Below are 24,726 nucleotides of genomic sequence, written 5' to 3'. Positions count from 1 at the left end.
AGATTGGTAAGGATAGCAGGAGCCAGGTGGGTTTTTACAACAATCAGCAATGGTTTCATCATTAGACTTTTAATTTCAAATTTTTTATTGAATTCAAACTTCCTCTGCCGTGGTGGGATTTGAACCTGGGTCCCCAGAGGATTACCCTGGGTCTCTGGAATACTAGCCCAGTGACAATACCACTATGCTACCACCTCCCCGATGTCTATGGAAGACTTTGGGATTCCCCTTTATGTTGGCTGCCAGTCTTTTCTCACAATCCCTCTTTGTTTCTCTAATATACTTATTCACCTCCCCTCTGAATCTTCTGTATTCCTCTTGGTTCTCAATTGTATTTTCTACCTGACATTTTTTCTTCTTTATCTTAATTTCAATCTCCTTTTCCATCCAGGGAGCTCTGGATTTGTTAGTCCTCCCTTTCCCTTTCGATGGAATATACCATGACTGTGCCCGAACCAATTCTTTTTTGAAGGTAGCCCATTATTCAGCTACAGTTTTTCCTGCCAATCTTTCATTCCAGTCTATCTGGCCCAGCTCCGTTCTTGCCCCATCGAAGTCGGCTCTTGTCCAGTTAATTATTTTTACTCTGGATTACCTATCGTCCTTTTCTATCATCATCCTAAAACGTACAATACAATGATCACTGTCTCCTAAATGTTCCCCTACTGACACTTGATCTACTTGGCCCACCTCATTTCCAAGAACCAGGTCTAACAGTGCATCTTTTCCTGTTGGATTGGACACATACAGCTGTAGAAAATTCTCCTGAACACAACCTAGGGACTTTTGCTTCTCTCCAACCTTTACACTACCACTGTCCCAGTCTACATCCGGGTAATTAAAGTCCCCCATTATAACTACTCTATAATGCTGCATCTCTCTGTAATTTCCCTGCAGATTTGTTCCTCTACTTCTTTCTCACTGTTTGATGGTCTATAGACTACACCGAGCAATGTAATTGCACCCTTTTTGTTCCTGAGCTCGAGCTAAATTGATTCAGACCTTGAACCCTCTGGGACATCCTCTTTCTCCAGCACTGCAATGCTCTCCTTAACCAATACCACCACCACCCCTCCTTTCCTTCCTTTCCTATCTTTTCTAAACACCTTGTACCCAGGAATATTTAACACCCAGTTCAGTCCTTCCTTCAGCCAGGTCCCTGTTATCGCCACAACAACATATTTCCACATGGCAATCTGTGCCTGTAACTCCCCAATCTTATTTACTATACTCCGTGCATTCACATACATGCACAGTAACCCTGATTTAGATTTTGTTACATTCTCCCTTACCCTGACTTCACCTATTAACTTACTATTCTCTATACTAGTGCTTTCTGTCCCTCCCAGTATTTTGAGCACCCTGGTATTCCTCTCTAATATTTTTTCTTGGTTCCCACACCCCTGCAGAGTTAGTTTAAAGCCCTCCCAACAGCACCAGCAAAACTCCCTGCAAGGACCTCAGTCCCAGCTCTGTTCAGGTGCAACCTGTCCAACTTGTACAGGTGCCATCTCCCCCAGAGCCAGTCCCAGTGTCCCAGGAATCTAAAGCCCTCCCTCCTGCACCATCTCTCCAGCCACACATTCATCTGCTTTATTCTCCTATTTCTGTTCTCACTAGCACATAGCACGGGGAGTAATCTGGAGATTACTACATCAGAGGTCTTGCTTGCTAATTTTCCACCTGGCTCTCAAAATTCTGATTGCAGGACCTCATCCCCCTTCCTACCTTTGTCATTGGTCCCAATGTGGGCCACGACCTCTGGCTGTTCACCCTCCCCCGCAAGAATGTCTTGCAACCGCTCTGTGACATCGTTGGCCCTGGCACCAGGGAGGCTAAATATCATCCCAGAGTCACATCTACAGCCACAGAAACGCCTGCCTGATCCCCTAACCATTGAACCCCTATCACTATAGCTCTTCCTTTCTTTTTCCTCGGTGCTTGTTCTGATAATAACCCAAACTACCCTGTGTCACACAGTGGGCTAGCTTAGATAATAACCCAAACAACCCTGTGCCACACAGTGGGCTAGCTTAGATAATCACCCAAACTACCCTGTGCCACACAGTGGGCTAGCTTAGATAATAACCCAAACTACCCTGTGTCACACAGTGGGCTAGCTTAGATAATAACCCAAACTACCCTGTGCCACACAGTGGGCTAGCTTAGACAATAACACAAACTACCCTGTGTCACACAGTGGGCTAGCTTAAATAATAAACCAAACTACCCTGTGTCACACAGAGGGCTAGCTTAGATAATAACCCAAACTACCCTGTGCCACACAGTAGGCTAGCTTAGATAATAACCCAAACTACCCTGTGCCACACAGTGGGCTAGTTTAGATAATAACCCAAACTACCCTGTGTCACACAGTGGGCTAGCTTAGGTAATAACCCAAAGGACCCTCTGTCACATAGTGGGCTAGCTTAGATAATAACCCAAACTACCCTGTGCCACACAGTTGGCTAGCTTAGATAATCATCCAAACTACCCTGTGTCACACAGTGGGCTAGCTTAGATAATAACCCAAACTACCCTGTGCCACACAGTGGGCTAGCTTAGATAATAACCCAAACTAACCTGTGCCACACAGTGGGTTAGCTTAGATAATCACCCAAAGTACACTGTGTCACACAATGGGCTAGCTTAGATAATAACCCAAATTACCCTGTGCCACACAGAGGGCTGGCTTAGATAATCACCCAAACTACCCTGTGTCACACAGTGGGCTAGCTTAGATAATAACGCAAACTACCTTGTGTCACACAGTGGGCTAGCTTAGATAATAACCCAAACTACCCTGTGCCACACAGTGGGCTAGTTTAGATAATAACCCAAACTACCCTGTGTCACACAGTGGGCTAGCTTAGGTAATAACCCAAACTACCCTCTGTCACATAGTGGGCTAGCTTAGATAATAACCCAAACTACCCTGTGCCACACAGTTGGCTAGCTTAGATAATCATCCAAACTACCCTGTGTCACACAGTGGGCTAGCTTAGATAATAACCCAAACTACCCTGTGCCACACAGTGGGCTAGCTTAGATAATAACCCAAACTAACCTGTGCCACACAGTGGGCTAGCTTAGATAATCACCCAAAGTACCCTGTGTCACACAATGGGCTAGCTTAGATAATAACCCAAACTACCCTGTGTCACACAGTGGGCTAGCTCTGATAATAACCCAAACTACCATGTGCCACACAGTGGGCTAGCTTAGATGATCACCCAAACTACCCTGTGCCACACAGTGGGTAGCTTAGATAATAACCCAAACTACCCTGTGTCACACAGTGGGCTAGCTTAAATAATCACCCAAACTACCCTGTGTCACACAGTGGGCTAGCTCTGATAATAACCCAAACTACTCTGTGTCACACAGTGGGCTAGCTTAGATAATAACCCAAACTACCCTGTGTCATACAGTGGGCTAGCTTAGATAATAACCCAACTTACCCTGTGTCACACAGTGGGCTAGCTTAGATAATAACCCAAACTACCCTGTGTCACGCAATGGGCTAGCTTAAATAATCACCCGAACTACCCTGTGTCACACAGTGGGCTAGCTCTGATAATAACCCAAACTACCATGTGCCACACAGTGGGCTAGCTTAGATGATCACCCAAACTACCCTGTGCCACACAGTGGGTAGCTTAGATAATAACCCAAACTACCCTGTGTCACACAGTGGGCTAGCTTAAATAATCACCCAAACTACCCTGTGTCACACAGTGGGCTAGCTCTGATAATAACCCAAACTACCCTGTGCCACACAGTGGGCTAGCTTAGATAATAACCCAAACTACCCTGTGTCACACAGTGGGCTAGCTTAGGTAATCACCCAAATTACACTGTGCCACACGGAGAGCTAGCTTAGATAATAACCCAAACTACCCTGTGTCACACAGTGGGCTAGCTTAGATAATAACCCAAACTACCCTGTGTCACACAGTGGGCTAGCTCTGATAATAACCCAAACTACGCTGTGTCACACAGTGGGCTAGACTTAGATAATAACCCAAACTACTCTGTGTCACACAGTGGGCTAGCTTAGATAATCACCCAAACTACCCTGTGTCACGCAATGGACTAGCTTAGATAATAACCCAAACTACCCTGTGTCATACAGTGGGCTAGCTTAGATAATAACCCAAACTACCCTGTGTCACACAGTGGGCTAGCTTAGATAATCACCCAAACTACCCTGTGTCACGCAATGGGCTAGCTTAGATAATAACCCAAACTACCCTGTGTCATACAGTGGGCTAGCTTAGATAATAACCCAAACTACCCTGTGTCACACAGTGGGCTAGCTTAGATAATCACCCAAACTACCCTGTGTCACGCAATGGGCTAGCTTAGATAATAACCCAAACTACCCTGTGTCACACAGTGGGCTAGCTTAGATAATAACCCAAGCTACCCTGTGTCACACAGTGGGCTAGCTTAGATAATATCCCAAACTACCCTGTGCCACACAGTGGGCTAGCTTAGATAATAACCCAAACTACCCTGTGTCACACAGTGGGCTAGCTTAGATAATAACCCAAACTACCCTGTGTCACACAGTGGGCTAGCTTAGATAATAACCCAAACTACCCTGTGTCACACAGTGGGCTAGCTTAGATAATCACCCAAACTACCCTGTGTCACACAGTGGGCTAGCTTAGATAATAACCCAAACTACCCTGTGCCACACAGTGGGCTAGCTTAGATAATAACCCAAACTACCCTGTGTCACACAGTGGGCTAGCTTAGATAATAACCCAAACTACCCTGTGCCACACAGTGGGCTAGCTTAGACAATAACCCAAACTACCCTGTGTCACACAGTGGGCTAGCTTAAATAATAACCCAAACTACCCCGTGTCACACAGTGGGCTAGCTTAGATAATAACCCAAACTACCCTGTGCCACACAGTGGGCTAGCTTAGATAATAACCCAAACTACCCTGTGCCACACAGTGGGCTAGTTTAGATAAGAACCCAAACTACCCTGTGTCACACAGTGGGCTAGCTTAGATAATAACCCAAACTACCCTGTGTCACACAGTGGGCTAGCTTAGGTAATAACCCAAACTAAACTGTGCCACACAGTGGGCTAGCTTAGATAATCACCCAAAGTACCCTGTGTCACACAATGGGCTAGTTTAGATAATAACGCAAACTACCCTGTGTCACACAGTGGGCTAGCTTAGATAAAAACCCAAACTACTCTGTGCCACACAGTGGGCTAGCTTAGATAATAACCCAAACTACCCTGTGTCACACAGTGGGCTAGCTTAGATAATAACCCAAAATACCCTGTGTCACACAGTGGGCTAGCTTAGATAATAACCCAAACTACCCTGTGTCACACAGTGGGCTAGCTTAGATAATAACCCAAACTACCCTGTGTCACACATTGGGCTAGCTCTGATAATAACCCAAACTACCCTGTGTCACACAGTGGGCTAGCTTAGATAATAACCCAAATTACCCTGTGTCACACAGTGGGCTAGCTTAGATAATAACCCAAACTACCCTGTGTCACGCAATGGGCTAGCTTAGATAATAACCCAAACTACCCTGTGCCACACAGTGGGCTAGCTTAGATAATAACCCAAACTACCCTGTGTCACACAGTGGGCTAGCGTAAATAATAACCCAAACTACCCTGTGTCACACAGTGGGCTAGCTCTGATAATAACCCAAACTACCATGTGCCACACAGTGGGCTAGCTTAGATGATCACCCAAACTACCCTGTGCCACACAGTGGGCTAGCTTAGATAATAACCCAAACTACCCTGTGTCACACAGTGGGCTAGCTTAGATAATCACCCAAATTACCCTGTGCCACACGGAGAGCTAGCTTAGATAATAACCCAAACTACCCTGTGTCACACAGTGGGCTAGCTCTGATAATAACCCAAACTACGCTGTGTCACACAGTGGGCTAGCTTAGATAATAACCCAAACTACCCTGTGTCACACAGTGGGCTAGCTTAGATAATCACCCAAACTACCCTGAGTCACGCAATGGGCTAGCTTAGATAATAACCCAAACTACCCTGTGTCATACAGTGGGCTAGCTTAGATAATAACCCAAACTACCCTGTGTCACACAGTGGGCTAGCTTAGATAATCACCCAAACTACCCTGTGTCACACAATGGGCTAGCTTAGATAATAACCCAAACTACCCTGTGTCACACAGTGGGCTAGCTTAGATAATAACCCAAACTACCCTGTGTCACACAGTGGGCTAGCTTAGATAATCACCCAAACTACCCTGTGTCACGCAATGGGCTAGCTTAGATAATAACCCAAACTACCCTGTGTCATACAGTGGGCTAGCTTAGATAATAACCCAAACTACCCTGTGTCACACAGTGGGCTAACTTAGATAATCACCCAAACTACCCTGTGTCACGCAATGGGCTAGCTTAGATAATGACCCAAACTACCCTTTGTCACACAGTGGGCTAGCTTAGATAATAACCCAAACTACCCTGTGTCACACAGTGGGCTAGCTTAGATAATAACCCAAACTACCCTGTGCCACACAGAGGGCTAGCTTAGATAATAGCCCAAACTACCCTGTGCCACAGAGGGCTAGCTTAGATAATCACCCAAACTACCCTGCGCCACACAGTGGGCTAGCTTAGATAATAGCCCAAACTACGCTGTGTCACACTATGGGTTAGCTTAGATAATCACCCAAACTACCCTGTGTCACACAGTGGGCTAGCTTAGATAATAACCCAAACTACCCTGTGCCACACGGAGGGCTAGTTTAGATAATAACCCAAACTACCCTGCGCCACACAGTGGGCTAGCTTAGATAATAACCCAAACTACCCTGTGCCACACAGTGGGCTAGTTTAGATAATAACCCAAACTACCCTGTGCCACACAGTGGGCTAGCTTAGATAATCACCCAAACTACCCTGTGTCACGCAATGGGCTAGCTTAGATAATAACCCAAACTACCCTGTGTCATACAGTGGGCTAGCTTAGAGAATAACCCAAACTACCCTTTGTCACACAGTGGGCTAGCTTAGATAATAACCCAAACTACCCTGTGCCACACAGTGGGCTAGCTTAGATAATCACCCAAACTACCCTGCACCACACAGTGGGCTAGCTTAGATAATAACCCAAACTACCCTGTGCCACACTATGGTCTAGCTTAGATAATAAGCCAAACTACCATGTGTCACACAGTCGGCTAGCTTAGATAATAACCCAAACTACCCTGTGCCACACAGTGGGCTAGTTTAGATAATAACCCAAACTACCCTGTGTCACGCAATGGGCTAGCTTAGATAATAACCCAAACTACCCTGTGTCACACAGTGGGCTAGCTTAGATAATAACCCAAACTACCCTGTGTCACACAGTGGGCTAGCTTAGATAATAATCCAAACTACCCTGTGCCACACAGTGGGCTAGCTTAGATAATAACCCAAACTACCCTGTGCCACACAGTGGGCTAGCTTAGATAATAACCCAAACTACCCTGTGCCACACAGTGGGCTAGCTTAGATAATAACCCAAACTACCCTGTGCCACGCAGTGGGCTAGCTTAGATAATAACCCAAACTACCCTGTGTCACGCAGTGGGCTAGCTTAGATAATAACCCAAACTACCCTGTGCCACACAGTGGGCTAGCTTAGATAATAACCCAAACTACCCTTTGTCACACAGTGGGCTAGCTTAGATAATCACCCAAACTACCCTGTGCCACACAGTGGGCTAGCTTAGATAATCACCCAAACTACCCTGCGCCACACAGTGGGCTAGCTTAGATAATCACCCAAACTACCCTGTGCCACACAGTGGGCTAGCTTAGATAATCACCCAAACTACCCTGTGCCACGCAGTGGGCTAGCTTAGATAATAACCCAAACTACCCTGTGTCACGCAGTGGGCTAGCTTAGATAATAACCCAAACTACCCTGTGCCACACAGTGGGCTAACTTAGATAATAACCCAAACTACCCTTTGTCACACAGTGGGCTAGCTTAGATAATCACCCAAACTACCCTGTGCCACACAGTGGGCTAGCTTAGATAATCACCCAAACTACCCTGTGCCACACAGTGGGCTAGCTTAGATAATCACCCAAACTACCCTGTGTCACACAGTGGGCTAGTTTAGATAATAACCCAAACTACCCTGTGTCACACAGTGTGCTAGCTTAGATAATAACCCAAACTACCCTGTGCCACACAGAGGGCTAGCTTAGATAATAACCCAAACTACCCTGTGCCACACAGAGGGCTAGCTTAGATAATAACCCAAACTACCCTGTGTCACACTATGGGCTAGCTTAGATAATAACCCAAACTACCATGTGCCACACAGTGGGCTAGCTTAGATAATAACCCAAACTACCCTGTGTCACACAGTGGGCTAGCTTAGATAATAACCCAAACTACCCTGTGCCACACAGTGGGCTAGTTTAGATAATAACCCAAACTACCCTGCGCCACACAGTGGGCTAGCTTAGATAATAGCCCAAACTACGCTGTGTCACACTATGGGCTAGCTTAGATAATCACCCAAACTACCCTGTGTCACACAGTGGGCTAGCTTAGATAATAACCCAAACTACCCTGTGCCACACAGAGGGCTAGTTTAGATAATAACCCAAACTACCCTGCGCCACACAGTGGGCTAGCTTAGATAATAACCCAAACTACCCTGTGCCACACAGTGGGCTAGTTTAGATAATAACCCAAACTACCCTGTGCCACACAGTGGGCTAGCTTAGATAATCACCCAAACTACCCTGTGTCACGCAATGGGCTAGCTTAGATAATAACCCAAACTACCCTGTGTCATACAGTGGGCTAGCTTAGATAATAACCCAAACTACCCTTTGTCACACAGTGGGCTAGCTTAGATAATAACCCAAACTACCCTGTGCCACACAGTGGGCTAGCTTAGATAATCACCCAAACTACCCTGCGCCACACAGTGGGCTAGCTTAGATAATAACCCAAACTACCCTGTGCCACACTATGGTCTAGCTTAGATAATAACCCAAACTACCATGTGTCACACAGTGGGCTAGCTTAGATAATAACCCAAACTACCCTGTGCCACACAGTGGGCTAGTTTAGATAATAACCCAAACTACCCTGTGTCACGCAATGGGCTAGCTTAGATAATAACCCAAACTACCCTGTGTCACACAGTGGGCTAGCTTAGATAATAACCCAAACTACCCTGTGCCACACAGTGGGCTAGCTTAGATAATCACCCAAACTACCCTGTGCCACACAGTGGGCTAGCTTAGATAATCACCCAAACTACCCTGTGTCATACAGTGGGCTAGCTTAGATAATAACCCAAACTACCCTGTGCCACACAGTGGGCTAGCTTAGATAATCACCCAAACTACCCTGTGTCATACAGTGGGCTAGCTTAGATAATAACCCAAACTACCCTGTGTCACACAGTGGGCTAGCTTAGATAATAACCCAAACTACCCTGTGCCACACAGTGGGCTAGCTTAGATAATCACCCAAACTACCCTGTGCCACACAGTGGGCTAGCTTAGATAATCACCCAAACTACCCTGTGTCACGCAGTGGGCTAGCTTAGATAATAACCCAAACTACCCTGTGTCACGCAGTGGGCTAGCTTAGATAATAACCCAAACTACCCTGTGCCACACAGTGGGCTAGCTTAGATAATAACCCAAACTACCCTGTGCCACACAGTGGGCTAGCTTAGATAATAACCCAAACTACCCTGTGCCACACAGTGGGCTAGCTTAGATAATAACCCAAACTACCCTGTGCCACGCAGTGGGCTAGCTTAGATAATAACCCAAACTACCCTGTGTCACGCAGTGGGCTAGCTTAGATAATAACCCAAACTACCCTGTGCCACACAGTGGGCTAGCTTAGATAATAACCCAAACTACCCTTTGTCACACAGTGGGCTAGCTTAGATAATCACCCAAACTACCCTGTGCCACACAGTGGGCTAGCTTAGATAATCACCCAAACTACCCTGCGCCACACAGTGGGCTAGCTTAGATAATCACCCAAACTACCCTGTGCCACACAGTGGGCTAGCTTAGATAATCACCCAAACTACCCTGTGCCACGCAGTGGGCTAGCTTAGATAATAACCCAAACTACCCTGTGTCACGCAGTGGGCTAGCTTAGATAATCACCCAAACTACCCTGTGCCACACAGTGGGCTAGCTTAGATAATCACCCAAACTACCCTGTGTCACACAGTGGGCTAGTTTAGATAATAACCCAAACTACCCTGTGTCACACAGTGGGCTAGCTTAGATAATAACCCAAACTACCCTGTGCCACACAGAGGGCTAGCTTAGATAATAACCCAAACTACCCTGTGCCACACAGAGGGCTAGCTTAGATAATAACCCAAACTACCCTGTGTCACACTACGGGCTAGCTTAGATAATAACCCAAACTACCATGTGCCACACAGTGGGCTAGCTTAGATAATAACCCAAACTACCCTGTGTCACACAGTGGGCTAGCTTAGATAATAACCCAAACTACCCTGTGCCACACAGTGGGCTAGTTTAGATAATAACCCAAACTACCCTGTGCCACACAGTGGGCTAGCTTAGAAAATCACCCAAACTACCCTGTGTCACGCAATGGGCTAGCTTAGATAATAACCCAAACTACCCTGTGTCACACAATGGCTTAGCTTAGATAAGAACCCAACCTACCCTGTGCCACACAGTGGGCTAGCTTAGATAATAACCCAAACTACCCTGTGTCACGCAGTGTGCTAGCTTAGATTATAACCCAAACTACCCTGTGTCACACAGTGGGCTAGCTTAGATAATAACCCAAACTACCCTGTGTGACACAGTGGGCTAGCTTAGCTTCCACTGGTCAGCCTTCTGGCTCAGATTCTTCCACTGCTGCTCCCTCCACTTTGCTGGAATGACTCCGTTTCCTGTTTTTCTTGCTGCCTTTGGAGCCAGTGGGGTTGCTGTCTCCTTGTCCATTTCACCATTAAGAGATTCACCATCAGCCTGCGAATATAACTGGCTCTCAGAGTCTTCCAGCTTGTGGATTCCTTGTCTCCAACTCCTAGTTTTCTCAAAATTGATGCAACCACCTGAAATCTGGGATGTAACCATTTTTAACTTTTAGGATCTGGGTGTCAGTGTCTGGGAACTCTATACTGCCCATCCCTAATTGCCCACTGCAGTCCGCTCCACAGTGCTGTTAGGGAGGGAGTTCCAGGATTCCTACCCATTGACAGTGAAGGAACGGCGATATATTTCCAAGTCAGGATGGTGAGTGGCTTGGAGGGAATCTTAATGTCTTAGTTCAAAGCACCGAGTGGAAACAAACTGGTTCATCTGGCTTTAATGTACATTTTTGGTACCTGGGCCATTAATAAATAAATTATTTGGGGGTAATTTTAATGCAACACATCCATCAGAAAATTACTAGGGTCAAGGCTGATATTCCATCGTGCCTGATTTTACCCTGCACTGAAGTCAGTGAAGAATAATATCAAGCTGAGTGTAAATAAAACCCGAATCCCATGGGATTTCTGCTTAATGAGTTATCTTAAAATCAGCCCCATACTACCACCACCACCACCACCACTCTTATCAAAGGCATCAAATCACTATAAAGTGTATCACAGAATCACACAGTGCAGAAGAGGACCTTCGGCCCATCGAGTCTGCACTGACACATGAGAAACACCTGACCTACCTACCTAATCCCATTTACCAGCACTTGGCCCATAGCCTTGAATGTTATGATGTGCCAAGTGCTCACCCAGGTACTTTTTAAAGGATGTGAGGCAACCCGCCTCCACCACTCTCCCAGGCAGTGCATTCCAGACCCTCACCACCCTCTGGGTAAAAAGGTTTTCCTCACATCTCCCCTAAACCTCCTGCCCCTCACCTTGAACTTGTGTCCCCTTGTGACTGACCCTTCAACTAAGGGGAACAGCTGCTCCCTATCCACCCTGTCCATGCCCCTCATAATGTTGCTGCCTTTGATAATTCTAAACACAGCGAGTTCACTTTGAACATAACTTGTTAGAAACTCCTTTCCTTGCAATAATGATTAAAGTTCCAATCTGTGAAATATGGTTTTATAAGCTCTAAGCATAACCCAGCATTGACATCCCTCACCTTAAATGATAGGGGTTAGCCTGAAAATATTTTTTGAGCGTAAAATCTGTTTACACAGTGTGCCTGGGGTTCTGGTGACATGGGATTGGGTCAGAATCTGTCCACTTCTTACACCCAATTGCTTTCAATCCACATTACTGAACTAGATGGAGCTAAATGGAAGCCTTGAAAATCGCTGATTGTGCTAAAATTGATCGAGTAGTAGGAACAGAGGAGGTGACAAAATTCTGACCATAGGATTTAGACCAGCCATGTGATTGACAGTGAAGATTAACAATTAACTTCACATTATAATTATACAATGAATAGGATTAAACGGGTTCTGAGGCACTTAGAACGATGGACCAGATTTTGCAATCTGCAGCCAACGAACACTGCCACCTATTCATTACACTTGCAGTTGTCTGGGAACTTTTTATGGGCTTCTGCACTGGCAATTGCTGTCAGCCAACAGTCCAAAAATTGCAACAACCTCCACAGGGCATGTGGGAGGTGTGAACAGGACCTGTGTTTCTCCTAACCAGTCAGGTTGAAGAATTGTTAATAAACCAGCAAGCGTCAGGATATTTGATTCAGAATTAGGATCAAAAGGCAATTAAAACAGTAAATGAAATTATTGAAGGAATATGACTCCACACTTGTAAAAGTTAATTTTCAGTGCCAGAGGGGATGTTGGGCAATAATTAAAACCATTACATAATTGAAAATTACCTGTATTGGAATAGATAAGTCTGAGCTTGTCCTGGCAAGTTTGGTGTGTATAAATATCAGGTAAGTACAGAAACTTCAATGCGCTTCAAGGGTGACGCTCTTGGTGAGATGCTATTGTCATACAGCTTTTGGAGGATCAGGGCATCACGTCAGCAACTCCCCGATTCCTACATTTAACTGTGCATGTGTTGTCGCTGGAAGAGGTTATCCAATTTACATGGTAGTAATGCTGAGTGCTGTTAACCTCTTCGTCCTTTGAAGCCCAAAATCCAGACCACTACTATAAAATTGTTAAAAATGGTCATTAATGCATGGATATATAGCAAGAAGAGGAGAGCACACGGATATAGGGCTTTATGCCAAGGCTTTATAGCACGCTGCCCAGTCTTCATGCAGTATCTTTCAGTTTTGGTCACCTAGTCAAAAAAAACAATTTATCTGTTAGAGACAGATTCCAAATATAAACCGATTATCCATGAGGAAAAATTAGAGAAGTTTCAGCTCTATAGTAACAAGACCAGGTTAATGGGAAATCTCATCAAGGTATATAGAGTAATAATTGGTATTCATGGTATACCCAGAATATTAATTCAACCAGAATAAGGATCAGAGGATGTAAACTTAAAGAGAGGGTTTCCTTTTAAAGAGCAGCTTGTCACATCCTCAATATATTCCAATGAACTACATGAACAGTGATTCACTGTTAAATAGGCAGATAATCATGCACAACAATACTACACAATCTATAACACAGTTTGATGTAGCAGAGCAGTGGGTTTAAATGGGAGAGGTAGTGATCTAGAGAGATGGGTTTCAATGGGAGAGTTTGTGATCTAGAGGGATGGGTTTCAATGGGAGTTACTGATCTAGAGGGATGCGTTTCAATGGGAGGGTTTGTGATCTAGAGGGATGGGTTTCAATGGGAGAGTTAGTGATCTAGAGGGATGGGTTTCAATGGGAGTTAGTGATCTAGAGGGATGGGTTTCAATGGGAGAGTTTGTGATCTAGAAGGATGGGTTTCAATGGGAGTTAGTGATCTAGAGGGACGGGTTTCAATGGGAGAGTTTGTGATCTAGAGTGATGGGTTTCAATGGGAGAGTTAGTGATCTAGAGGGATGGGTTTCAATGGGAGTTAGTGATCTAGAGGGATGGGTTTCAATGGGAGAGTTTGTGATCTAGAGTGATGGGTTTCAATGGGAGAGTTAGTGATCTAGAGGGATGGGTTTCAATGGGAGAGTTTGTGATATAGAGGGATGGGTTTCAATGGGAATTAGTGATCTAGAGGGATGGGTTTCAATGGGAGAGTTAGTGATCTAGAGGGATGGGTTTCAATGGGAGTTAGTGATCTACAAGGGTGGGTTTCAATGGGAGTTAGTGATCTAGAGGGATGGGTTTCAATGGGAGATAGTGATCTAGAGGAATGGGTTTCAATGGGAAAGTTAATGATCTAGAGGGATGGGTTTCAATAGGAGTTAATGATCTAGAGGGATGGGTTTCAATGGGAGTTAGTGATCTAGAGAGATGGGTTTCAATAGGGGTTAGTGATCTAGAGGGATGGGTTTCAATGGGAGAGTTAGTGATCTAGAGGGATGGGTTTCAATGGGAGAGTTAGTGATCTAGAGGGATGGGTTTCAGTGGGAGAGTTAGTGATCTAGAGGGATGGGTTTCAATGAGAGAGTTAGTGATCTAGAGGGATGGGTTTCAATGGGTGAGTTACTGATCTAGAGGGATGGGTTTCCATGGGAGTTTGTGATTTAGAGGGATGGGTTTCAATGGGAGAGTTAGTGATCTAGAGGGATGGGTTTCAATGGGAGAGTTAGTGATCTAGAGGGATGGGTTTCAATGGGAGAGTTAGTGATCTAGAGGGATGGGTTTCCATGGGAGTTTGTGATTTAGAGGGATGGGTTTCAATGGGAGAGTTAGTGATCTAGAGGGATGGGTTTCAATGGGAAAGTTAGTGATCTAGATGGATGGGTTTCAATGGGAGTTAGTGATCTAAAGTGATGGGTTTCAATGGGAGAGTTAGTGATCTAGAGGGATGGGTTTCCATGGGAGTTTGTGATCTAGAGGGATGGGTTTCAATGAGAGAGTTAGTGATCTAGAGGGATGGGTTTCAATGGGAGTTAGTGATCTAGAGGGATGGGTTTCAATAGGGGTTAGTGATCTAGAGGGATGGGTTTCAATGGGAGAGTTAGTGATCTAGAGGGATGGGTTTCAATGGGAGAGTTAGTGATCTAGAGGGATGGGTTTCAGTGGGAGAGTTAGTGATCTAGAGGGATGGGTTTCAATGAGAGAGTTAGTGATCTAGAGGGGTGGGTTTCAATGGGTGAGTTACTGATCTAGAGGGATGGGTTTCAATGGGAGTTTGTGATCTAGAGGGATGGGTTTCAATGGGAGAGTTAGTGATCTAGAGGGATGGGTTTCCATGGGAGTTTGTGATTTAGAGGGATGGGTTTCAATGGGAGAGTTAGTGATCTAGAGGGATGGGTTTCAGTGGGAGAGTTAGTGATCTAGATGGATGGGTTTCAATGGGAGTTAGTGATCTAAAGTGATGGGTTTCAATGGGAGTTAGTGATCTAGAGGGATGGGTTTCCATGGGAGTTTGTGATTTAGAGGGATGGGTTTCAATGGGAGAGTTAGTGATCTAGAGGGTTGGTGATCTAGATGGATGGGTTTCAATGGGAGTTAGTGATCTAAAGTGATGGGTTTCAATGGGAGTTAGTGATCTAGAGGGATGGGTTTCCATGGGAGTTTGTGATTTAGAGGGATGGGTTTCAATGGGAAGGTTAGTGATCTAGGGGAATGGGTTTCAATGGGAGTTAGTGATCTAGAGGGATGGATTTCAATGGGAGTTAGTGATCTAGAGGGAGGGATTTCAACGGGAGAGTTAGTGAGCTGGAGTGATGAGTTTCAGTAGGATAGTTAGTGATCCGGAGGGATGAGTTTCAATTTGAGAGCTAGCGACCTAGAGCGATGGGTTTCAATAGGAGAGTTAGTGATCTAGAGGGACGGGTTTCAATGGGAGTTAGTGATCTAGAGGGATGGGTTTCAATGGGAGAGTTAGTGATCTAGAGCGATGGGTTTCAATGGGAGAGTTAGTGATGTAGAGGGATAGGTTTCAATGGGAAAGTTAGTGATCTAGAGGGATGGGTTTCAATGGGAGAGTTAGTGATCCAGAGGGATGGGTTTCAATGGGAGAGTTAGTGATCTAGAGGGATGGGTTTCAATGGGAGAGTTAGTGATCTAGAGGGATGGGTTTCAATGGGAGCGTTAGTGATCTAGAGGGACGGGTTACATTGGGAGAGTTAGTGATCTAGAGGGATGGATTTCCATGGGAGTTTCTGATTTAGAGGGATCGGTTTCAATGGGAAGGTTAGTGATCGAGGGGGATGGGTTTCAATGGGAGTTAGTGATCTAGAGGGATGGATTTCAATGGGAGTTAGTGATCTAGAGGGAGGGATTTCAACGGGAGAGTTAGTGAGCTGGAGTGATGAGTTTCAGTAGGATAGTTAGTGATCCGGAGGGATGAGTTTCAATTTGAGAGCTAGGGACCTAGAGCGATGGGTTTCAATAGGAGAGTTAGTGATCTATAGGGATGGGTTTCAATGGGAGTTAGTGATCTAGAGGGATGGGTTTCAATGGGAGAGTTAGTGATCTAGATCGATGGGTTTCAATGGGAGAGTTAGTGATCTAGAGGGATGGGTTTCAGTGGGAGAGTTAGTGATCTAGAGGGATGGGTTTCAATGAGAGAGTTAGTGATCTAGAGGGATGGGTTTCAATGGGTGAGTTACTGATCTAGAGGGATGGGTTTCAATGGGAGTTTGTGATCTAGAGGGATGGGTTTCAATGGGAGAGTTAGTGATCTAGAGGGATGGGTTTCCATGGGAGTTTGTGATTTAGAGGGATGGGTTTCAATGGGAGAGTTAGTGATCTAGAGGGTTGGGTTTCAATGGGAGAGTTAGTGATCTAGATGGATGGGTTTCAATGGGAGTTAGTGATCTAAAGTGATGGGTTTCAATGGGAGTTAGTGATCTAGAGGGATGGGTTTCCATGGGAGTTTGTGATTTAGAGGGATGGGTTTCAATGGGAGAGTTAGTGATCTAGAGGGTTGGGTTTCAATGGGAGAGTTAGTGATCTAGATGGATGGGTTTCAATGGGAGTTAGTGATCTAAAGTGATGGGTTTCAATGGGAGTTAGTGATCTAGAGGGATGGATTTCAATGGGAGTTTGTGATCTAGAGGGAGGGATTTCAACGGGAGAGTTAGTGAGCTGGAGTGATGAGTTTCAGTAGGATAGTTAGTGATCCGGAGGGATGAGTTTCAATTTGAGAGCTAGCGACCTAGAGCGATGGGTTTCATTAGGAGAGTTAGTGATCTAGAGGGACGGGTTTCAATGGGAGTTAGTGATCTAGAGGGATGGGTTTCAATGGGAGAGTTAGTGATCTAGAGCGATGGGTTTCAATGGGAGAGTTAGTGATGTAGAGGGATAGGTTTCAATGGGAGAGTTAGTGATCTAGAGGGATGGGTTTCAATGGGAAAGTTAGTGATCTAGAGGGATGGGTTTCAATGGGAGAGTTAGTGATCCAGAGGGATGGGTTTCAATGGGAGAGTTAGTGATCTAGAGGGATGGGTTTCAATGGGAGAGTTAGTGATCTAGAGGGATGGGTTTCAATGGGAGCGTTAGTGATCTAGAGGGACGGGTTACAATGGGAGAGTTAGTGATCTAGAGGGATGGGTTTCCATGGGAGTTTGTGATTTAGAGGGATGGGTTTCAATGGGAAGGTTAGTAAACTAGGGGGATGGGTTTCAATGGGAGTTAGTGATCTAGAGGGATGGATTTCAATGGGAGTTAGTGATCTAGAGGGAGGGATTTCAACGGGAGAGTTAGTGAGCTGGAGTGATGAGTTTCAGTAGGATAGTTAGTGATCCGGAGGGATGAGTTTCAATTTGAGAGCTAGGGACCTAGAGCGATGGGTTTCAATAGGAGAGTTAGTGATCTAGAGGGATGGGTTTCAATGGGAGTTAGTGATCTAGAGGGATGGGTTTCAATGGGAGAGTTAGTGATCTAGATCGATGGCTTTCAATGGGAGAGTTAGTGATCTAGAGGGATGGGTTTCAGTGGGAGAGTTAGTGATCTAGAGGGATGGGTTTCAATGGGTGAGTTACTGATCTAGAGGGATGGGTTTCAATGGGAGTTAGTGATCTAGAGGGATGGGTTTCCATGGGAGTTTAAGATTTAGAGGGATGGGTTTCAATGGGAGAGTTAGTGATCTAGAGGGTTGGGTTTCAATGGGAGAGTTAGTGATCTAGATGGATGGGTTTCAATGGGAGTTAGTGATCTAAAGTGATGGGTTTCAATGGGAGTTAGTGATCTAGAGGGATGGGTTTCCATGGGAGTTTGTGATTTAGAGGGATGGGTTTCAATGGGAAGGTTAGTGATCTAGGGGAATGGGTTTCAATGGGAGTTAGTGATCTAGAGGGATGGATTTCAGTGGGAGTTAGTGATCTAGAGGGAGGGATTTCAACGGGAGAGTTAGTGAGCTGGAGTGATGAGTTTCAGTAGGATAGTTAGTGATCCGGAGGGATGAGTTTCAATTTGAGAGCTAGCGACCTAGAGCGATGGGTTTCAATAGGAGAGTTAGTGATCTAGAGGGACGGGTTTCAATGGGAGTTAGTGATCTAGAGGGATGGGTTTCAATGGGAGAGTTAGTGATCTAGAGCGATGGGTTTCAATGGGAGAGTTAGTGATGTAGAGGGATAGGTTTCAATGGGAGAGTTAGTGATCTAGAGGGATGGGTTTCAATGGGAAAGTTAGTGATCTAGAGGGATGGGTTTCAATGGGAGAGTTAGTGATCCAGAGGGATGGGTTTCAATGGGAGAGTTAGTGATCTAGAGGGATGGGTTTCAATGGGAGTGTTAGTGATCTAGAGTGATGGGTTTCAATAGTAGAGTTAGTGATCTAGAGGGATGGGTTTCAATAGGGGAGATTGTGATCTAGAGGGATGGGTTTCAATGGGAGAGTTAGTGATCTAGAGGGATGGGTTTCAATGGGAGAGTTAGTGATCTAGAGGGATGGGTTTCAATGGGAGAGTTAGTGATCTAGAGGGATGGGTTTCCATGGGAGTTTGTGATTTAGAGGGATGGGTTTCAATGGGAAGGTTAGTGATCTAGGGGAATGGGTTTCAATGGGAGTTAGTGATCTAGAGGGATGGATTTCAATGGGAGTTAGTGATCTAGAGGGAGGGATTTCAACGGGAGAGTTAGTGAGCTGGAGTGATGAGTTTCAGTAGGATAGTTAGTGATCCGGAGGGATGAGTTTCAATTTGAGAGCTAGCGACCTAGAGCGATGGGTTTCAATAGGAGAGTTAGTGATCTAGAGGGACGGGTTTCAATGGGAGAGTTAGTGATCTAGAGCGATGGGTTTCAATGGGAGAGTTAGTGATGTAGAGGGATAGGTTTCAATGGGAGAGTTAGTGATCTAGAGGGATGGGTTTCAATGGGAAAGTTAGTGATCTAGAGGGATGGGTTTCAATGGGAGAGTTAGTGATCCAGAGGGATGGGTTTCAATGGGAGAGTTAGTGATCTAGAGGGATGGGTTTCAATGGGAGAGTTAGTGATCTAGAGTGATGGGTTTCAATGGGAGTTAGTGATCTAGAGGGATGGGTTTCAATAGGGGAGATTGTGATCTAGAGGGATGGGTTTCAATGGGAGAGTTAGTGATCTAGAGGGATGGGTTTCAATGGGAGAGTTAGTGATCTAGAGGGATGGGTTTCAATGGGAGGGATGGTTTCAATAGGAGAGTTAGTGATCTAGAGGGATGGGTTTCAATGGGAGGGTTAGTGATCTAGAGGGATGAGTTTCAATGGGAGAGTTAGTGATCAAGAGGGATGGATTTCAATGGGAGTTTGTGATCTAGAGGGATGGATTTCAATGGGAGTTAGTGATCTAGAGGGAGGGTTTTCAACGGGAGAGTTAGTGAGCTGGAGGGATGAGTTTCAGTAGGATAGTTAGTGATCCGGAGGGATGAGTTTCAATTTGAGAGCTAGGGACCTAGAGCGATGGGTTTCAATAGGAGAGTTAGTGATCTAGAGGGATGGGTTTCAATGGGAGTTAGTGATCTAGAGGGATGGGTTTCAATGGGAGAGTTAGTGATCTAGATCGATGGGTTTCAATGGGAGAGTTAGTGATCTAGAGGGATGGGTTTCAGTGGGAGAGTTAGTGATCTAGAGGGATGGGTTTCAATGAGAGAGTTAGTGATCTAGAGGGATGGGTTTCAATGGGTGAGTTACTGATCTAGAGGGATGGGTTTCAATGGGAGTTTGTGATCTAGAGGGATGGGTTTCAATGGGAGAGTTAGTGATCTAGAGGGATGGGTTTCCATGGGAGTTTAAGATTTAGAGGGATGGGTTTCAATGGGAGAGTTAGTGATCTAGAGGGTTGGGTTTCAATGGGAGAGTTAGTGATCTAGATGGATGGGTTTCAATGGGAGTTAGTGATCTAACGTGATGGGTTTCAATGGGAGTTAGTGATCTAGAGGGATGGGTTTCCATGGGAGTTTGTGATTTAGAGGGATGGGTTTCAATGGGAAGGTTAGTGATCTAGGGGAATGGGTTTCAATGGGAGTTAGTGATCTAGAGGGATGGATTTCAATGGGAGTTAGTGATCTAGAGGGAGGGATTTCAACGGGAGAGTTAGTGATCTAGAGGGATGGGTTTCAGTGGGAGAGTTAGTGATCTAGAGGGATGGGTTTCAATGAGAGAGTTAGTGATCTAGAGGGATGGGTTTCAATGGGTGAGTTACTGATCTAGAGGGATGGGTTTCAATGGGAGTTTGTGATCTAGAGGGATGGGTTTCAATGGGAGAGTTAGTGATCTAGAGGGATGGGTTTCCATGGGAGTTTAAGATTTAGAGGGATGGGTTTCAATGGGAGAGTTAGTGATCTAGAGGGTTGGGTTTCAATGGGAGAGTTAGTGATCTAGATGGATGGGTTTCAATGGGAGTTAGTGATCTAACGTGATGGGTTTCAATGGGAGTTAGTGATCTAGAGGGATGGGTTTCCATGGGAGTTTGTGATTTAGAGGGATGGGTTTCAATGGGAAGGTTAGTGATCTAGGGGAATGGGTTTCAATGGGAGTTAGTGATCTAGAGGGATGGATTTCAATGGGAGTTAGTGATCTAGAGGGAGGGATTTCAACGGGAGAGTTAGTGAGCTGGAGTGATGAGTTTCAGTAGGATAGTTAGTGATCCGGAGGGATGAGTTTCAATTTGACAGCTAGCGACCTAGAGCGATGGGTTTCAATAGGAGAGTTAGTGATCTAGAGGGACGGGTTTCAATGGGAGTTAGTGTTCTAGAGGGATGGGTTTCAATGGGAGAGTTAGTGATCTAGAGCGATGGGTTTCAATGGGAGAGTTAGTGATGTAGAGGGATAGGTTTCAATGGGAGAGTTAGTGATCTAGAGGGATGGGTTTCAATGGGAAAGTTAGTGATCTAGAGGGATGGGTTTCAATGGGAGAGTTAGTGATCGAGAGGGATGGGTTTCAATGGGAGAGTTAGTGATCTAGAGGGATGGGTTTCAATGGGAGAGTTAGTGATCTAGAGTGACGGGTTTCAATAGTAGAGTTAGTGATCTAGAGGGATGGGTTTCAATAGGGGAGATTGTGATCTAGAGGGATGGGTTTCAATGGGAGAGTTAGTGATCTAGAGGGATGGGTTTCAATGGGAGAGTTAGTGATCTAGAGGGATGGGTTTCAATGGGAGAGTTAGTGATCTAGAGGGATGGGTTTCCATGGGAGTTTGTGATTTAGAGGGATGGGTTTCAATGGGAAGGTTAGTGATCTAGGGGAATGGGTTTCAATGGGAGTTAGTGATCTAGAGGGATGGATTTCAATGGGAGTTAGTGATCTAGAGGGAGGCATTTCAACGGGAGAGTTAGTGAGCTGGAGTGATGAGTTTCAGTAGGATAGTTAGTGATCCGGAGGGATGAGTTTCAATTTGAGAGCTAGCGACCTAGAGCGATGGGTTTCAATAGGAGAGTTAGTGATCTAGAGGGACGGGTTTCAATGGGAGTTAGTGATCTAGAGGGATGGGTTTCAATGGGAGAGTTAGTGATCTAGAGCGATGGGTTTCAATGGGAGAGTTAGTGATGTAGAGGGATAGGTTTCAGTGGGAGAGTTAGTGATCTAGAGGGATGGTTTTCAATGGGAAAGTTAGTGATCTAGAGGGATGGGTTTCAATGGGAGAGTTAGTGATCCAGAGGGATGGGTTTCAATGGGAGAGTTAGTGATCTAGAGGGATGGGTTTCAATGGGAGAGTTAGTGATCTAGAGTGATGGGTTTCAATGGGAGTTAGTGATCTAGAGGGATGGGTTTCAATAGGGGAGATTGTGATCTAGAGGGATGGGTTTCAATGGGAGAGTTAGTGATCTAGAGGGATGGGTTTCAATGGGAGAGTTAGTGATCTAGAGGGATGGGTTTCAATGGGAGAGTTAGTGATCTAGAGGGATGGGTTACGATGGGAGAGTTAGTGATCTAGAGGGATGGGTTTCAATGGGAGAGTTAGTGATCTAGAGGGATGGGTTTCAATGGGAGAGTCAGTGATCTAGAGGGATGGGTTTCAATAGGAGAGTTTGTGATCTAGAGGGATGGGTTTCAATGGGAGGGTTAGTGATCTAGAGGGATGGGTTTCAATGGGAGGGTTAGTGATCTAGAGGGATGGGAGTTAGTGATCTAGAAGGATGGCTTTCAATGGGAGAGTTAGTGATCTAGATGGATGGGTTTCAATGGGAGTTAGTGATCTAAAGTGATGGGTTTCAATGGGAGTTAGTGATCTAGAGGGATGGGTTTCCATGGGAGTTTGTGATTTAGAGGGATGGGTTTCAATGGGAGTTAGTGATCTAGAGGGATGGATTTCAATGGGAGTTAGTGATCTAGAGGGAGGGATTTCAACGGGAGAGTTAGTGAGCTGGAGGGATGAGTTTCAGTAGGATAGTTAGTGATCCGGAGGGATGAGTTTCAATTTGAGAGCTAGGGACCTAGAGCGATGGGTTTCAATAGGAGAGTTAGTGATCTAGAGGGATGGGTTTCAATGGGAGTTAGTGATCTAGAGGGATGGGTTTCAATGGGAGAGTTAGTGATCTAGAGCGATGGGTTTCAATGGGAGAGTTAGTGATCTAGAGGGATGGGTTTCAGTGGGAGAGTTAGTGATCTAGAGGGATGGGTTTCAATGGGAGTTTGTGATTTAGAGGGATGGGTTTCAATGGGAGAGTTAGTGATCTAGAGGGTTGGGTTTCAATGGGAGAGTTAGTGATCTAGATGGATGGGTTTCAATGGGAGTTAGTGATCTAAAGTGATGGGTTTCAATGGGAGTTAGTGATCTAGAGGGATGGGTTTCCATGGGAGTTTGTGATTTAGAGGGATGGGTTTCAATGGGAGAGTTAGTGATCTAGAGGGTTGGGTTTCAATGGGAGAGTTAGTGATCTAGATGGATGGGTTTCAATGGGAGTTAGTGATCTAAAGTGATGGGTTTCAATGGGAGTTAGTGATCTAGAGGGATGGATTTCAATGGGAGTTTGTGATCTAGAGGGAGGGATTTCAACGGGAGAGTTAGTGAGCTGGAGTGATGAGTTTCAGTAGGATAGTTAGTGATCCGGAGGGATGAGTTTCAATTTGAGAGCTAGCGACCTAGAGCGATGGGTTTCATTAGGAGAGTTAGTGATCTAGAGGGACGGGTTTCAATGGGAGTTAGTGATCTAGAGGGATGGGTTTCAATGGGAGAGTTAGTGATCTAGAGCGATGGGTTTCAATGGGAGAGTTAGTGATGTAGAGGGATAGGTTTCAATGGGAGAGTTAGTGATCTAGAGGGATGGGTTTCAATGGGAAAGTTAGTGATCTAGAGGGATGGGTTTCAATGGGAGAGTTAGTGATCCAGAGGGATGGGTTTCAATGGGAGAGTTAGTGATCTAGAGGGATGGGTTTCAATGGGAGAGTTAGTGATCTAGAGGGATGGGTTTCAATGGGAGCGTTAGTGATCTAGAGGGACGGGTTACAATGGGAGAGTTAGTGATCTAGAGGGATGGGTTTCCATGGGAGTTTGTGATTTAGAGGGATGGGTTTCAATGGGAAGGTTAGTAAACTAGGGGGATGGGTTTCAATGGGAGTTAGTGATCTAGAGGGATGGATTTCAATGGGAGTTAGTGATCTAGAGGGAGGGATTTCAACGGGAGAGTTAGTGAGCTGGAGTGATGAGTTTCAGTAGGATAGTTAGTGATCCGGAGGGATGAGTTTCAATTTGAGAGCTAGGGACCTAGAGCGATGGGTTTCAATAGGAGAGTTAGTGATCTAGAGGGATGGGTTTCAATGGGAGTTAGTGATCTAGAGGGATGGGTTTCAATGGGAGAGTTAGTGATCTAGATCGATGGCTTTCAATGGGAGAGTTAGTGATCTAGAGGGATGGGTTTCAGTGGGAGAGTTAGTGATCTAGAGGGATGGGTTTCAATGGGTGAGTTACTGATCTAGAGGGATGGGTTTCAATGGGAGTTAGTGATCTAGAGGGATGGGTTTCCATGGGAGTTTAAGATTTAGAGGGATGGGTTTCAATGGGAGAGTTAGTGATCTAGAGGGTTGGGTTTCAATGGGAGAGTTAGTGATCTAGATGGATGGGTTTCAATGGGAGTTAGTGATCTAAAGTGATGGGTTTCAATGGGAGTTAGTGATCTAGAGGGATGGGTTTCCATGGGAGTTTGTGATTTAGAGGGATGGGTTTCAATGGGAAGGTTAGTGATCTAGGGGAATGGGTTTCAATGGGAGTTAGTGATCTAGAGGGATGGATTTCAGTGGGAGTTAGTGATCTAGAGGGAGGGAT

The 24,726-nt window shown here is 45.3% G+C and overlaps 1 protein-coding gene across 1 annotated transcript in view; it reads left to right on the top strand.

Annotated features, from left to right (window-relative positions):
• The window catches only part of LOC121278340 (phosphofurin acidic cluster sorting protein 1-like), a 765,476-nt gene that overhangs the window by 630,047 nt on the left and 110,703 nt on the right, over positions 1 to 24,726 (top strand). The window contains 2 exon segments of the mRNA XM_041188648.1: positions 489 to 519; positions 11,153 to 11,161. Coding sequence (XP_041044582.1) covers positions 489 to 519; positions 11,153 to 11,161 — 40 coding nt within the window.

Source organism: Carcharodon carcharias, chromosome 5 (genome assembly GCF_017639515.1).
Source record: "Carcharodon carcharias isolate sCarCar2 chromosome 5, sCarCar2.pri, whole genome shotgun sequence".
In the NCBI taxonomy this organism is placed as follows: Eukaryota; Metazoa; Chordata; class Chondrichthyes; order Lamniformes; family Lamnidae; genus Carcharodon; species Carcharodon carcharias.
Note: the sequence above shows the minus strand (reverse complement) of the source record. Positions and strands in the feature narration are given on the sequence as shown.